This window comes from Bombyx mandarina, chromosome 04 (genome assembly GCF_030267445.1).
Source record: "Bombyx mandarina strain Sakado chromosome 04, ASM3026744v2".
Taxonomy (NCBI): Eukaryota; Metazoa; Arthropoda; class Insecta; order Lepidoptera; family Bombycidae; genus Bombyx; species Bombyx mandarina.
In genome coordinates this window covers 14,723,153-14,741,420 of record NC_143211.1, presented here as the reverse complement: position 1 = coordinate 14,741,420, position 18,268 = coordinate 14,723,153, and the positions used below count along the sequence as shown (strand labels likewise).

The following is an 18,268-nucleotide window of genomic DNA, read 5'->3' as shown; positions in this document are numbered from 1 at the left end:
ATGAAAAAATACATACGATTCCAAATCTTTTAAGTTTTAAGTTATAGTTATTATAAAATTTTGAATATCTTCAGGTACGGCCTTAATAATATCCATACATACTTATTTAGTAAGGACTGGCTATCTGCAAAATTTAAAAACTCTACAATTGTTTGTGGATGGTTGGTCCGTCATGTCATCAATGTACATCAATGACATCAACAATATGGTTTGCTGTGTTGTCGTATTCCTCGAAATATTGCTTGATTTTGTCCCATTGACGTCGTGTTTTATTTTAGACCGGCAGTGGCGCGTCAGCAGTCGGCCCCAACCCTGGTGTTTAGGTGTGTCGATGTTACCAGTTATTATATATTCTATCACCATTTGATGATAACCTGTAGAAAGGTCCTGAGTCATCAGTAAATTTTGGAACGAAGTTCCTTATGGGAAGATGCGGAGGGGTACCCTAACTGGGAAAAAACGTCCGTAACGTAAGATTTTTGTTAGTAATGCACACAGTGTACAACTGAACTTTGTAATAACGCACCAAAAATAACATGTTTTTTATCATTCATTGACCACGGTCTCAGAGCGTTCGTTTGCGCAATACACTAACTCTTATGCAAACAACCGTGAATGAAGTGTACCACAATAAGTTCACACGTTACCGAATGAGCGTGGGTTGTTGCGAAAGCTCCAGTTTTATTTTCTTTATACTTCGAATAGAACTTAAAATTAATATTTTTATAATAAGGAACTTCGTTCCTATCCGGTGTCCCACGACACCACACATCTTTTTACTACTCAGGACTCGGCAATGAAATACTTTACTTAGGATTAAAACGAAGCTTAATTTGTCCGCTTATAATATCGAGCGCGGATAAAAGCAGATTTTTAGCAGAATATAAAATTTAATCAAGGTCTTCACCGCAATTAAGTATGGTTTTAATCCTAAACGAATTAATAAGATTCCGCGATAATTGCCTACTTCTTAGTTTTTTTTTTTTCACTCAAATGGTGTTAGGATAAAATGGCCCTAACCTCAGCCTTAGTAAGACCCGCTTGAAATGTTTTGTGAGTTTTCTATGTGCTATATTGCTTTCCATTGTACCAAGCATTAATTTAATGGGAAAAAAAATTAAATTCTCATGCTTTAAATAAACATTCTGTAATAATATAATAAAAGATAGAGAAGTAAACATTTTCAGGAAAAAACGATATATTGTATTTTAGAATTGGTAATTTCTGTGACACGATTAGATGAAAGATCGCTTTAGTAAAGATAGCATCTAACTTTAATCGTTTTTTTTCTTAAATGAATAAACAGTATTTTATTTAAACAAATAAACATAACGATCATCAATATCAGTGATTAGCATATTACAAATATAACAAATCTTTTCGCTCAGTGTCTAAGTGTAAAATATTTATACATTTGCCGGTTTATCCTCATATAAGTACTCGTATGTATAACTAGTCAGGTCATAAGTATTGTCACAAAGTAAAAACTTTTCTTTTAGAATGCTGGCCACAAAAAAGTTTATTGAATTCGAATTTCGAATTGTTCATGAAAATAAAAATGTATACTTTTAGAATTTTACTCATTTTTAAATATGGAGTGGACGCTTAAAGAAGACCGTGTTGCAGTTATTGCGTTGCATCGTTGCGGCTACGCGTCAATTCAAATTTTTAACATACTGAAAAATTTGAATATAACCAAAAGATTCGTTTATCGTACCATCAAACGATACAATGAAGACTCTAGTGTAGATGACAGGTCAAGAAGTGATCGCCCTCGGTCTGTTAGGACTCCAGCAGTGATAAAAGCTGTGAAGGCGCGAATTCAAAGAAATCCCAAACGTAAGCAGAAACTGTTGGTCCTTCAGATGGGGTTAAGCAGAACCACGGTCAAAAGGGTGTTAAATGAAGACTTAGGGCTTCAGGCATATCGAAGAAAAACAGGAGATCGTTTGAATGCTCGTCTAATGGACCTGAGACTGAAGAGATGCCGCGCTTTGTTGAAGCGGTACGCGGGAAAAAAATATCGGGAAATTCTTTTTTCGGATGAAAAAATTTTTACCGTAGAAGAGAGCTACAACAAAAAAAATGATAAGGTGTACGCACACAGTAGTGAAGAAGCGAGCAACCGTATTCCGCGTGTCCAACGAGGTCATTTTCCATCCTCGCTCATGGTATGGTTGGGAGTTTCTTATAGGGGCTTAACAGAGGTACATTTTTGTGAGAAAGGTGTAAAAACGAATGCAGTTGTGTATCAAAATACAGTCCTGACGAACCTTGTGGAACCTGTTTCTCATACCATGTTCAATAACAGGCACTGGGTATTCCAACAAGATTCGGCGCCAGCTCATAGAGCGAAGAGCACACAAGACTGGCTGGCGGCGCGTGAAATCGACTTCATCCGGCAAGAAGACTGGCCCTCCTCCAGTCCAGATTTGAATCCGTTAGAATACAAGATATGGCAACACTTGGAGGAAAAGGCATGCTCAAAGCCTCATCCCAATTTGGAGTCACTCAAGATATCCTTGATTAAGGCAGCCGCCGATATTGACATGGACCTCGTTCGTGCTGCGACAGACGACTGGCCGCGCAGATTGAAGGCCTGTATTCAAAATCACGGAGGTCATTTTGAATAAACTTTAGTGTCATAAGAATCTATGTTTTGTTAAGTTAATTTTGGTATATGAATGGTTACATAATGAATAAACTTGTTTCAATTATTTTACATTAAACATGTGACAGAATTTATGACCTGACTAGGTATATCACTTTGTATCCCTAATGAGAGGCAATCTCATAATTTGTCACTTATTATTTACTACTGTCATTGTTAAAGAGTTTAGAGTTTAATTTATTTAACACTAAAGAAACTATAGATAACATTGCAATGAAAATTTAAAAATTCGATCACGCGTATCGACAGATCTCTTGTACACTAAAGGCCCCGCAGTAGTCGAAATTCGACTATAATTAATTGGAATTGTAAATTTGTACACTATTATGATTGTATTTTATACTTCTATAATCACAAAATATTTCGCCAAGACTACACTATAAAAGATATTAACAAAGACAAACAATATTTAATCTATTCTCAATTTGACAACGACGTCAAGAACAAAAGTTTGACAATAAATAGTATTCATGCGTGTGTGCGTCAAATACATGGTATGTAGTGTGTGTAATGTTTTCTTTATTGATTTAATGTATCTTTTATGCATTATTTTTAAAAAATATTAGCATTGTGCAATTCTTCTCTATATTCTCTATAAGTGTGAGAAATTTCATACTCCTCCGTCAGCGCAATTTTCTTAAAAAGGGATACAAATTTTTTACTTCACTTATTAATATATAGATACAAGCATACGAGTATCAGCTATACACATTTAGAGCTCTTGAAATTTCAATTTACTAGCGATGAGTTTTAGGTTCCTACTATAAAATTAAACACTCTTATTCGTTTGTGATACGATGGTAAATACGCCCTTCTAGTTTCGGAAGTGGTTTCCTTCCTTACCTATCAATGTAAATGTGAGATGAGTTTCAATCTATATTTCTTCAAATTATATGTAACGGAGCTTATTTTTAACAATATAATACCTGTCAGCATATGATTACAGAAGTATTGCATATATCATACCATTAGAGTGTTATTTGTATTTGATTTTAATGGAAAGCAATGTACATCAAATCCATAAGGGTTAGCCGTGCACGTTGCATGTCACAAGTGACATACAAAGCGAAGTGCTTAAAATGTTACTGCATGAATCCCAACAAACCTGTTTGTAATTGTTTATTTCACATTTTTGTTTACTTACTCAAAGAACTTCATTTCACTTTGGACTTAATTTCACTTTTTAGGGTTAAAATGTTGTGTTTTATTCCTATTATTATTATAACGAAACAAAAGGGAGGATTTAGTGCGACCATAACATGTTTAATATTTAGATAGCATTAATCAAACAAACATCACTTAAAACCATAAAACATGCAACATATCATAATGATAATATTTTTTTAAATCTTAGAGTGATACCCTTAATTATCCCAGGTCATAGATATTTTAGACGTAGTTAGCGATAGGATCAATTAAAATGAACCAACATTGTATGAGGTAGTTGCAGAGAGCTAGAAATAATTTTGCACTATAATTTCACCTCGAGCGTATGATGCGGAGTTCCACAGAACTAATTAACTTGTGTAAGTCGCAACCGCAATGTTTAGAACAAATTGCAGGTAAAGTTTGAAACCGGCTTCAATACTGTGTTTAATTATTTTATAATTATAATTGAATTATATATACAATTTGAACTTGTGCCTAACAATTTCAATTTTTCAAGTTAAGTGTTTGGCTTAGGACAAAAACTAAGTCGCTGAATGTCCGAAGCTTATGCCGGGGCTAGCTTTAAACTTTTAGCAAACTTATATGGGTTCTGATTAAAATTCCTGTTATACACAGACGATTAGCTGATGAAGATGACGAGCTCTCTGAGGTACAGCCTGATGCGGTGCCCCCTGAGGTTCGCGAATGGCTGGCGTCGACATTCACGAGACAGCTGGCGACCGCCAAACGGAAGTCGGACGAGAAGCCAAAGTTCCGGTCGGTGGCCCATGCGATACGTGCCGGAATATTCGTCGACAGAATCTATCGCCGGGTGACCAGTACCGCTCTTATGCAGTTTCCTCAGGATGTCGTTAGAGTATTGAAGGTTTGTTTCGTTTGCAACTGTTAATACTATTGATATCACTACATAGTATAAAACAAAGTCGCTTTCTCTGTCCCTATATCTGTCTGTCCCTATGTAAACTGGAATCTTTAAAACTACGCAACGGATTTTGATGCGTTTTTTTTTAATAGATAAAATGATTGAAGTAGGAGTGGGTGATATAAATCGTATATAGATTCAATATCTATATATCGCAGCAATATCGTTGAATTCGATATCGCCCCGCACGAAATCTATATATCGATATCAGCCGATACACGATATTGCTCGATGTGATGCGCATCGCCATATCGTACCGATTCGTGAATCAAAATCTATATTTCGATATCAGCCGATACACGATATTGCTCGATGTGATGCGCATCGGCATATCGTACCGATTCGTTAATATCAGCAATATTCGTTTGGTTCGTATCGAATCGGCCAGAGTGAGTGAGCGCACGATAGGGATATCATGTGATGAATGAAACAGAAACAGGCATTATCCACACAATTGTAAACCTTATATTTAAGTCCATATGTCTGTAGATTATTCTTAGCGTATCAGCAGGATACAATTAAGAAAAGAAGTTTCAACTTTCGACCCTAACTTGAATGCAGTATAGCCTATTTGCATCGTTGAATTTAATTTCACGCGCTTTGACCTTGAACTAGAATTTTTGGACAAGTGTTTATAAATACTTAAAAGTTTTTTGTGTTTGATTTTTAAAGTACACATTTTTCTATTTTTAGTTGAATCCAAATAATTGAGTTTATTTCTTGTGTTTGTATTAAACTTTTGAAATCTACACTCTTTTGGTATATTTTGTAATTTTAAATTAAGATACAAAATACTAAAAACTGAAAATAATGTAGCCAGTCCTAAGCCTGGTAAAAGCATGAAGGAAAGTTTTTTTGATATTTTTATTTTCATGTTCTTTTTATTACTTTAAGATCATATTATAAATTGATATCAGAAAACCAACCGTATAACGTTGACTTAAATCTATATCTACTACGATATTATATCAGCGTATCGTTTCAAATCTCAAATATCATGAATCGAGAAAATCTACTAGCATTCATCAAAATATAGATTCAGAAAATATATAGATTCAATATCCGATATTGATCCTCGATATATAGATACGATTCGATACGCGGCAAAACCGATATTACCCACTCCTAGATTGAAGAGGAAGGTTTATATGTATAAAAACATCAATAGTGGAGAAATCAATAATAAATTACAGTTTCCGAAGCGAAGCGAGGGCGGGTCGCTAGTAATGTATATATTTGTAATGTATTATTATTATTTTATTAACTTATTTCTACACTTACAATTATTATAATTATTTTCGAACCTGCAAAGAGAAACAACATTGAAAGCTATTGCTTCAATATTTAGACCTTTTTTGAAAGCTGCAAGTATTTTTAATCTATTAAGAAAGCATGTTATATTTGTGAATGTACAAAGCCAGAGAGTAAATCCAATTATAGAATGAACATAGCTTCCACCATAGATAATACTATTATGATAGGCGAAGCTGATGCGCGGGAAAGTTAAATATAATTAATGAAGGGTCAAGAGAGCTTCATTCACATATTTTTGATTTGTATCTATTTTTATTTATTTCTGTTACCTCACAATCTTTTTCTAGATGGACCGATTAAGATTATTCTCATTTTATTTGAAATATGGTGCTTTTCATGTGGTCGCATTTAAAGTGAATCAAAATCTGATAAGTAGTTTTTGAGTTATCCCCAATAATCCATTATTTAATTTCTTTGGACTATATTGTTGCTAGTTTCATCTCATTTTGTCAAAGGCGGTTTCTTTTTTTGTTAAAATAATTGTTTTTTTATTATTTACTAAGATGGTCAGACAAACTGACGCGGCGACGGCGCCTTTGTCGATGACCATCACGAGAATTAAAACTAAAGTCCCAACAGCATTGAGTTAGTGGTCTAAATAATAGCATAACCAGTGAATACATGCGAAAAACTATAATATTTTCATTTTGTTTACTTTGATGTTTTCTATGTGTGTGTTTGCTCTGATGTTATTATCATGGTGTTTGTATAGCAAATATCTTTTCCATTTTCTCTAATTTTTTACATTTACAAACAGATAATAAGCTAATACCTAAACAACTTTAAAATTAAAGTCTTAATTGTACAGACTTCTTCAATTCAGTGAGATAGCTTTAAATTTCTACTCTGTTTCAATTTCCTTAATCAATTTCAATCCAATACGTGTGGGTTTATGTATATTGACACATGATGTCATTTTACTTGATTAAACAGATATATGGTAGATCTTGTAGTGTGTTCCATGAATGGTAGAGAGGTATTATAATAATTGAGAAATCCTCAAAAGAATTGGTACGTGAACTTAAAACATTAACGCGGCTACAAATTTAAACTCGTGAAAATTAAGATTTCAAAAAGAAATTCGATATTACAATAAAAATAACATTCGAAACAATTTCGAAATTATTGTAGTAAATAATAGTTCTGAGTTTATTCTTCTACTATTAAGGACTGAGATAATAAATTAGGTAAGTAATCTACTACTACAGAGAAATGATAAAGAAGAAAAATCTCAAGATGCTGGGTTCACACAGGATTTAATAATATGTTTGTAAGCTAAATTATCTTCTTGAAAACCCGAAACAGGTTTAATTGTACACAATAAATCTCCAGTGCTCAAACATAAATCTTGCTCTGTGGCGCATCAAAAATTCACAGAGCTGGCACAAACACGATGTAACGTTAATTAATTTATTTACTTAGTTACGAACCAGGAGGATTCATTGTTCCGGTCGGAAAACCCCCGCAAACAATATTTGGCTGTCGTGTTCGTAATGCCTGTTAATATTTATCAATGTGTTCAGTTAAGTACCTCGAAATAACCGGGTAATTGTTTTATTGTAAAATTGTTACAAATCTGAATGCCTTTTAATAAGAGCTTCTACAAATTCGATTTACTTTAATAATAATATTTTTTGAAGAATTACCCGCAAAATTTAGGCCTTATGCATTGTTGCTATTGTTGATTATGGATATCCGAACGATCGTCGGGGGTGCCAAAAGTCTGGCGTGCATCGAGGCAATGTTGTGGAGATGCTCCTTGGGGATGTTTTCGGCTCGTTCGTACATGCCACGGGCGAGCCTAATCACGAACTCCCTGAGCGACTCCACACCCAGAGCGATAACGTCATTTCTGACGTACCGCCCGGCTCAACCCTGTGAAATATATATTATTACTAGCAGACCCGGCCACACGTTGCTGTGGCTAAAGTTTTTGTTTCGAAATAACACGTGGCCGGCTATGCTAATACCAAAAATTAACAAAGTAAGAATAATTGGATTTCACTGTATTGCGTTTACTACGAAATAAATTTCACTTATACTTTAGCCTCAGCAACACGTGGTGTTTATGCCATTAAATGGTAGCTTAGGTGAAACGTTGGTATTTTTAACACAGCGCCATCTATGATACATTAATGTCAGACAGTATTACAATCGTCTGTAAAAACTGATTTAAGGCGCCATCGGTTTTAGACTTATGAAACTTACAACTAATAAAAATGATCAATATAAGAAATCATTCTATTGTTAATTAATAAATATTGCGACCATTAATCGAAATAAAAACCATCCTATGGCCTAAGTTGGAACAAAACACATATTTAAAAAAAAAATTATTTAAATCTGTTCAGTAATTTAGGTTTCCATCGCGGACAAACAACATGACATGTTATATATATATATATATATATTAAGATGTATTGTGATACATATATATTTCTTGTTAAAGTGTATTTTTTCTTGTATAGAATGCTTTTTTCTACATCCGCTAAGAGAAAATCCTAGTTTGTGCCAAACTTATTTTTATCAAACAAGATCCTCTCATGCAATTTTAACGTATCACACACACACTGATGAATTCAAGATAAAAAGCAATATTTCGTAATTGCCTATTTCTTTTGTGAGCATCACATTTTTTGCGGGTGAGATAAGACGCTACATTTTTTCCTTCTCAAATTACTTCAATTTAAAGTGAAAAGTCGTAAAAGAAATTCGACTAGGGTAGCTAGCTGCTCACGACCAAAACCACGTCACGAAAAGCTCAAAAATATAGTGAAAGTTTTTATTATAATGTCAGCTAAATGTCAGTTTCCAACCGCACTGGAATTTTTGTGCTGCTGGTTTTTGAAAATTAAGTTAAATCAATTAAATTATTAATATCATTCATATTTATTAATATTATTTATACTATATTTATTAGAATCTTATTATTAATTATAAAATGTAAATAAAGATTAAATATACATTTTCTGAAAAATACTATTTAAAAAAATTTATAGTTATTATTAATGTTATTAATATTGTTTAATTAATAATATTTAAATTAATAATCGATAATCAGTTCTTGCTCAAAGAAAAATGACAAAACCACTTGACCACTTCAGAAGTTTACCTTTAGCTACGCTTTACCTTATAGCATCACCCCTTCTCTTCCGTGAGTGACATAAATGGCGTCCAAGTATTACATTAGTGTATTATGATTGCTAAGTCCAATTCACTTAGGTAGCGAGGCTTGAGAGAAACCACTCTTCACTCCACTGTAATAAAACATTACATAATTCAAAGCAACATGGCCAAGCTAATATAATTTTCTTACTATGATTATGTCAGATAACTAATGTAGGGATCATTCGCTCAACTAAAGCAACATAAAAATGTAATTGTTTCAAGGACCTTTTGAATTAAAGCTGTAGGAGATTAGCTTAATTTTATTTTGTAAAATAAACTAGCTCGATCTTTGTCCCACGTGAATAAAAAAATCCTTATAATCGTTTCTTACGTGTACGTTCATACAATGATTCTAAAGGAAACATCCTAGCTAGATGAAGATGAACGGGAAGTCTGAATTCCCCAATAAGTGCATCAGACTTGACGGTCTTCTCAAATCAAAGTCTCTGGCGATGCTGTGTCCTTTTATTTTCTACCTATGCTGAGCCTTGAGAGGCTATTTCAGCTTCACCCGAAAGTGTAGGTGAGCTCACGGGGTTCAAACCGGAGTGTTGCTAACACTGGCCTTAGCAAGAGCAGGGCTTCGCAGAATCGACCACCGGGTCGGAAACGCGATCTACTGAGAAGATCCGGCGAGAAACTCAGTAGGCACTGTGCCCTCATTTTCATCGTTCGGACCATTAACGGTTAGCAAACGTCTTACCTTGGTACCTTCATAATTTCGCACTTAGAACCGTCTAGTCTGTTAGACCGATAAGAAAGCTGGGAACTAATTAAAACCGAAGGTGCGGTCGTAATTAAGTCTGTTCATGTGGGTACATTCATTCCAATCTCACGTCCCTCTCTGAATAACGGTTCTACCTCTGACCGCCGATGGAATAAATTATATGAGATTGTTTTCTCTTGAGATCAACTATATAAGGATCTTTTTGGATGATGTATTTAAAGAATTAATGTTGCACTTTTGTGTTGAAGATAGTCCTCATGAAGGCTCGGAAACTAATTCTCAATAACTATATTTCAATAACATAAACATAGCGATAGAGAATAAATGAAGATTAATTTCACTTTAAAGAAACATATCATAAAGATAATGAGTTTTAATTACTAGACCCTACTTTTTTAAAGTAAGCGAATTGTTGTATATTACGTACCGTAAATATTTAACTAAAATGCTTTATAATAAAAATAAAACAAATATTTTGGTCAATACATAATCCTAATATCATTAATAACTGTATAATAATGGTTTTTTTTTTTCATATATTGCGTAGATGAATGGACGAGCTCACAGCCCGCCTGGTGTTTAGTGATTGCCGGAGCCCATAGACATCTACAACGTAAATGCAGCTACCCACCTTAAGATACAAGTTCTAAGGTCTTAGTATAGTTACAACGGCTGCCCTCACCCTTCAAACCGAAACGCAGTACTGCTTCACGGCAGAAACAGGCAGGATGATGGTCCTTACCCGTGCCGGCTCACAACAGGTCCTATCACTAGTAATTACGCAAATTATAATTTTGCGGGTTTTATTTTTGCTACACGATGCTATTCCTTCACCGTGGAAGTCAATCGTGAACATTTGTTGAGTACGTAATCATTACAAAAATTGATACCTGCCTGGGATTCGAACACCGGTGCATCGTTAAACAAGAATGCACCGGATGTCTTATCGCTTAGGTCACGACGACTTTAAGTCCTGCCACAAGTATTGCCTGCCAAAATATTGTAAAGAACAACTTTTTTATTTTTATTTGTAAACTTTTATAATTAATGTATTAATTTATATGTATATATAAAAGTCGATGTGTATATATTCCCTATAGATCCGAATCGCTTTACTAGTATTAAACAACATTCTACAATACAGATTTGATACTGTCTACACAGGGTCAAACAACGAAAAACCACGCGTTCATGTGTGCTTTAATTGACTTTCCTAACTTACATATTTATTTAGTCCATTGTTTGTTTGACTTGAAGCAAAGCCTCAGGGCGACCGATTGTGTTCCCCTTTATACAGAAATCGTTTGAATGCTCTATTTGTTTTTATGAAAAACGATTCATATTAATTACAGCAACAATTGTATGGTATTGAAAATATGAACGCTTTTTATTTTGGTTTTGCATAATAGGGTTTGTAAGCAAACCTTACATACGGGAAATGTGATGTCGGTCTGGAATAGCACCACCATATCTCTTCCATGAGTGTCGCAAGTGGCAACTGTGGGATTTATGGGAGAACACGCACAGCAACAAGAAAGATCAGGGTTCTCGGAGTGCTATAAATACGCGATCGCCAACCTATATTTACAAGTAGCATGGCAGATTTTGAGCCCGCACAAGGGAATACCACATGCTTATTTTTGCTGCGAAGTAGTTCAGGGATCGAGTTTCCAGAGTAGACCATTATACAATACAATTAAGATTTGCTCCTCATGTATCACACGGCGTTCATGTTGTCATGCCATATAGGCTGTGAGCTTACACGTCAAGGTAATATGCAAAAAATATTTATTTAAAAAACTGACATGAAATGGTGTTGTGAAATGGATATCCAGCGAAGCTCGCGTTGCTCGCATAGGAGATGCGGCGCCGAGGCCTCATCGTGCAAATCAGTATTGAGCATTGTGGCGTGTAATGCCCGACTTCTGGCAGAGCAGTAACTTGGCGAAGTAGGGTTTGGGGCATGAGATATAGCGCTCTTCTGTCTCCAAACCAACACGTCGCCATTGGTTCAGGGGCTCGGTTAGGGATCTCACCCAAACCTTTGCCTCCAAAGTATTTATAGTCTGTTCCGTATACCACTTTGGCGAATGAGGAGGGAGACCGGATGCCAGATGGCCACACTACATGACGCTGGATATCCCGGAGGTACGAGTTTGACGACGTCATGTAGGAGAGCTTGGAAACCAATCGGATCTGGATGGTTTTTCCGTGTAGATAGAATCTCGAAGAGGATCGCGCGCTGAGCAACTCCCGTCACTTTGCTCTCAGTCTACCTCGGTTCATTCTGGCTCATATGAGACTGATGCGGGTTTTTGAACGACATGAAATTTTATAAGGTTTAACTCCGACAAGCGTACTACACCCAACGTATAAGCAAAATTGCGGCGATTTCCTCCTGACCCAAAAAAAAAGAAATACGTTTTTGAAAAGAAGCTGAATAAACAAATTCAAATAATAATTCGGTAAAATTTTGCTATCGAATATTAAGCCGCATAAAACTCGAAGGAACATAACCTACATCAACAATAACAAAATCTACTCCATACTAAATACTCCTTATTTTATATTTAAACGGTATTTGTAACTGAGATTTCAGGTACAATAATTTCTGTACATTGAAAAACAATTCTCCTCACTAACTTAAAAACAATTAAGTCACGTTGAACTACTTAATTTCAGACTCTGGATGAATGGTCTTTCGACGTGTTCACTCTGCACGAGGCGGCCAACGGGCAACCGGTCAAATACTTAGGTTACGAACTGTTGAATCGATACGGAATGATTCATAAATTTAAGGTAAGTGCGAAAATATTTGTCACAAATCGGAATACAGTATTTTATAAATAAACATCCATCTAAATATGCCTGTATCTAGAATATTCATTCGCCTTGTTTGAAGAAGATTTGCGGAAAGTACTCTGTGGTAGGCAGCAGCTTGGCTATGTGTCTCTTGCCTTATTGCGATGATCTTTACAGAAAATCCAAATGCAGTAGAAGACTTTTTCAACGTCATCACATTTTGCTGGTAGTGGGACGTATTTTAAGTACGCACACTTAAAAACCATCCAAATATATATTAAGCTTTGAGTAACTTCTTATTTCCTGAACAAGCAATCTAAAGCAAACACCGCGCTCGCGACACATGAGGACGTTGACCCCGCGAATCAGCCGATTTATCAACCTCATACAGCGTGCTAAAAATGTTTATTTCATTTCGATCGTCCTACCGCTCTAGAATCTTCCTTTGTTTTAAAAACTTGCTTGTATTTATAAAAAAAAATAACAAAACATATAAGCAGCATTAAACTTCAAATGCAAATTAATAATTCGCTTCATTTCTAAAGCTACACTAATTACTCAAAACTAGACGTTTAAATGAAAAGAAGCAAAATGAAATATTCCGTTTTGAAATGGCAACATACAAACGAGAAAGTTATATTAGAGAGCAACTCTGAGCAAACTTTATAAACAACAAATTACTTGTTTACTGAATACCACGATATCGTGCGTTAGAATCTCTTTCAGAATGAAACTTTTAACCGATTTCATAAGTATAAATTAGACACTTAAAGAGTTACAAAATAGATTTTAATGAAGAGTTATTTAAGATGTTTGTTTTGTAGTCGAAAACGACGTTACTATTATAGCTTTTACCCGCGACTTGGGTCAGGGAAAATCCCGAAAATTTCCTTTTTTTTTTTTCATAATAAAAAATCCTTTTCTGACGACGTGTAGGCATTTTTTTTTGGTTCATCAGTTAAGGAGTTAAAACGAGTGAAAGCTTAACAAATAAGTAAACTCACTTTCACGTCATTAATAATTTTTGGATTATGATTCCACTCGTGTTTCATAATGGGTCTCTCGCACGAAAAGCTTGAAACCATTTTTTTTCCTTAAAAGTGATACGTAACAGTAACATTTTTACTTGTTTTAAGATTTTAGGATCCTGCTAGGACCTAGCTAGGACCTGCATCAGAATTGTTTCAACTTGAGGGATTCACCGGCGGAGACGATTTTGATTTTGTATTAAATTTCTGCATTTAATGAGACAAATGTTGATTTAAACAAAACATACGAACCGAATTAATTTTCAACTTTCAACTGAGATTTTCAAATAAAAATAGTAAAAAAAGACTAAAAAAAACACGCTTTTATAGAAAATCCAACTAAAAAATAGAAAATAAATTTCAATAAATTTGATTTAAAAATAGTGTTACAAAAAAAGATTTTATTGTAAAGAAGCGTGAAGTGCATGCTATCTGTATTTCAATTTTTTCAATATTTTTTTTAATATTGAGTTGTTGTCGATCCTTAATAAGTATGCCAAATTTTGAGTCAATCCGACGTTCTGAAGGGGACCAAAATCATGTTCAAAGATTCCATTACATACATACTAACATACATCTGAAGCTAATAAAAGCGTATTAAAAAAAATGGTGCGCGTATAACTTGGCTTGAAAGAAGTTAAACTTATTTTGCGATGTGTTGTGGTTTACTTCATTTTTCATCCCTTAATGAAATTTCTCTTTTAATAGGTGCTGTGTTTAAGTGAAACTATCCAGCTCGCTTTGCTCTTTCCTTCTCTCTACGATCAAGTGATTCGCGAGACGCTCTGTCTACTTTCTCACTCTCGCTCTTCCTAAACTGTATCTTTTCTCTCTAGCCGCAACGAATCTATCGCAAGTTAAATTTTACTCTCAACGCACCAAAAGAAGTTTCGCTTCAGAAATATTCTCCGCAGGCAGTATATTCATACTTTAAACTCGAATGTATTCGAACAGCGCGAACGTATCTATTGTCAGGCCACACAGAAACACGCTACGGAACTCCTTTCAATTTGAAATTACAATCGGTAATGTATTCTTACGTGAAATTCTCGTGAATAGCTGAATATTGGAACACGTGAAGATAAGGGCATCTCTCAACGTTTGTACGTGTACGCTGTAAATACTTTATTGGGAAAACTCTGTTGTTGATTCAAGATTGCGACGTCGCTCCCAATTCCTGTAGCACAATTTATTGTGTTTATCTTTTTTGTTTATGTACTTTTGGGTACAAGTAAATAGCTTGACAAATGTTGCGTCTCTAATCCTAGTTAACTAGTGCAGCCCGGGTTGTCATAGCATAGTACATAAGCATTAGTGTGCATGAATAAGTAAATATAGTTTAAAAACTAAACAAAAGCAATCTTCAGCTGCACTGAAGAATAAAATTACTTTTTTTAATTATTATTAAAACTAGTTTTACGATTTAATCTCGCATTCTTTACTGTCATTAAATTATTTAAGACGTTTTGTATACTTTACAGTTTGTATTAGTCGTCAGTGACCACGATAACATACAATAGGAAATACGAGATTAAGCCGTAAAACTAACTTTAATTGTCCGACGCGCGAAAACCGAAAATAATTTAATCCTATGATTGCTTATTATGTTGATTGCGATCTGAATGTTAGGTTATAATAATAAAATAAAATTATTGTTTTGTCATCGGTCCTTGTAAACGTATGCAAGATTTCAAGTTAATCACACGTTTTGAAATTGATGAAAGTTTTAGTTATATATTTACATACCAGTTAAGCTAACAGATAAGTGTTAGAAATAGGCTTTTGTTGAACCACTAAAGATTTTACGAATCACAATAATGTAAAAAATAATACTAAGTCTGATATTACGAGTACACACTAGAAACGAATCGAAAATTCAAAAAGTTTGCTAGGAACGTCGCCGCGATTTCACAGATAGAGATTGTTGTTAAATAGTCCCCTACGAAGTATCAGCGGGGAGTCGATTAACTGCAGCTCTGTTTGTCGCTCGCTCGAAGAGCTCTTTTCACTTTATTTTGTAACGTTTGCCATTTTGGAAGCTGAAACTGCAATTTCGGATTGTAGAAAACCGCATTTCGTGGTTACAACGATTTGATTCCTTAAAAAACCAACCAAATCCAATTCTTCTTCTTCTTCGTCGCTTCCTCATTACTAAGGGTCGTGACCACCTTGGTCCAATCTTTGCACCAGCTTCCTCCAATGTTGCCTGCATTCGGTCTGCTTAATGGCGCCCAGGACGCTGGTGTTTGTGGCCTCCTTGATAATGTCCGTCCATCTGGTTGGCAATTTTCCTCGACTAAATCATTTAACTCAATCATTTAAAAAAAAAAACAGTTTCAATTGTTAATTACGTTAAATACGGTATTACAAAATTTCTGTTACATTTATGGAGAAACAAACTTTACCTAGACTATATCAATTGAACCTTCTAAGTTTTTTAAAATGAAGTCGAATAACATGAAATTTAAGCACTATCTGATCATATTTTATTTATAACTATTGAAATCCAAACAAAAAAAAAAAAAAAAAATTTATTGCTTAGATGGGTGGACCAGCTCACAGCTTACCTGGTGTTAAGTGGTTACTGGGGCCCATAGACATCTACAACGTAAATACGCCACCCACCTTGAGATATAAGTTCTAAGGTCTCAGTATAGTTACAACGGCTACCACACCCTTCAAACCGAAACGCATTACTGCTTCACGGCAGAAATAGGCGGGGTGGTGGTACCTACCCGTACGGACTCACAAAAGGTACTACCACCAGTATTAGTACATAATTGTACTCAATATTGAATTGTATGTGATTTTAATATTACTAATGCCCACAAGCAGCGTAGCATTAGACGACGTACCTACATAGGACTTCGGCACGTTTTGTTTTTATTGCGTAAATAAGCGAAAGAACCCATAGACTGCTCATTGCACCACAACTTTGATTCCCTGTTCACCTTGAGACATACTATTGAGGTCTATTGAATTGGTACAACGACAGCCCTACCAAAAGGGGAACGCATAATCGCGGCAGACTTTTTTGCATCAATGAGGGTTTGCAACATGATCTACTGAAGAAACTCAGAACTGAAAGAAAGCTTTAAGGATAGTGCATTAGAATAAGAAATTCTTCATCCTACTATTCCTCTTTTGTGTGAGTAGCTACTTTGATGAATGTCGTAGAATTATTAATCACATTCAAATCAGCTGTTCTAATTTTGAAAGGATTAACAAAAGAATTGGATTTTTTAATTATTCCTAGGTTCCTCCGACAATCTTAGAGAACTTCCTCGGCCGGATAGAGGAGGGCTACTGCAGGTTTCATAACCCGTACCACAATAACCTGCACGCCGCTGACGTCGCGCAAACCGTGCACTACATGCTGTGCCAGACCGGCCTTATGGTAACGGGTTAAAGACTATATTTCTTTATTCTAAGGGCATTACAAATCGAAAAAACAAATCCAATTTAAAAACTATCTGGTCGAACTATTGATATAAAATTATTTTTGTTTTTTTATTGTATTTTAAAATCAAAGGTCACCAATATGGACTTATTGGTACCCATAAAAAGACTTTCAACTATTGTACTGTCTTATTCATTTTTATTTATTTTTTATTGCTTAGATGGGTGGACGAGCTCACATCCCACCTGGTGTTAAGTGGTTACTGGAGCCTATAGACATCTACAACGTAAATGCGCCACCCACCTTGAGATATAACTTCTAAGGTCTCAAGTATAGTTACAACAGCTTCCCCACCCTTCAAACCGAAACGTATTACTGTTCCACGGCAGAAATAGGCAGGGCGGTGGTACCTATCCGCGCGGACTCACAAGAGGTCCTACTACCAGTTCTGTTTTTATTTACACTATTACCAGTCAGCTACCGTAATATTCTTTTTTTATAACCAGATCTTATAAACAATGAGCATTTTAATCGCGGTTAATGTGACAAATTAACGAAACGACAAAACCAATTGGCTATTGTAATTTCTAATTTCCATTCTCAGAACTGGCTCTCGGACCTGGAGATCTTCGCGACGCTGGTAGCCGCTGTGGTCCACGACTACGAGCACACGGGCACGACAAACAACTTCCACGTGATGTCCGGCTCGGACACCGCCCTGCTCTACAACGACAGGGCCGTGCTGGAGAACCATCACATCAGCGCCGCCTTCAGGTATTTTACTCTATTCAAGGACTTTTTTTTTATGATTGAGAGATTACTGGTGGCCTGGAGGCCTTTCCAGCTTCACCAAGACAGGTGGGCGAGCAAAGGCTCAGCCAGGAGGGGTAGGATTTGCTAACAACTGCCCGAGCGCCTCCGAAGGAGACCTAACAACTCAAGAGCAATTGCTCCGAAAATGAATCTACTACCGGATCGGAATCGGGTTCAAGGACGTATTTATGTGAATTATCTTTGGTCGTACAGTCGATTATAATCCTTATGATAGTTCATTCTAAGACTTAAT

General features: G+C 35.4%; 1 protein-coding gene across 11 annotated transcripts in view; it reads left to right on the top strand.

Moving 5' to 3' along the window:
* The window catches only part of Pde1c (Phosphodiesterase 1c), a 474,080-nt gene that overhangs the window by 441,656 nt on the left and 14,156 nt on the right, over nt 1–18,268 (top strand). For 7 of the 11 annotated variants that reach the window (XM_089727139.1, XM_089727137.1, XM_089727129.1 and 4 more), the window contains 5 exons: nt 279–323; nt 4,457–4,706; nt 12,655–12,771; nt 17,059–17,199; nt 17,807–17,976. In XM_089727139.1, the coding sequence (XP_089583265.1) occupies nt 279–323; nt 4,457–4,706; nt 12,655–12,771; nt 17,059–17,199; nt 17,807–17,976 (723 nt within the window). The remainder of the gene's footprint in view (nt 1–278; nt 324–4,456; nt 4,707–12,654; nt 12,772–17,058; nt 17,200–17,806; nt 17,977–18,268) is intronic. The other 4 variants (XM_089727132.1, XM_089727135.1, XM_089727136.1 and 1 more) reach the window with 1 other exon arrangement.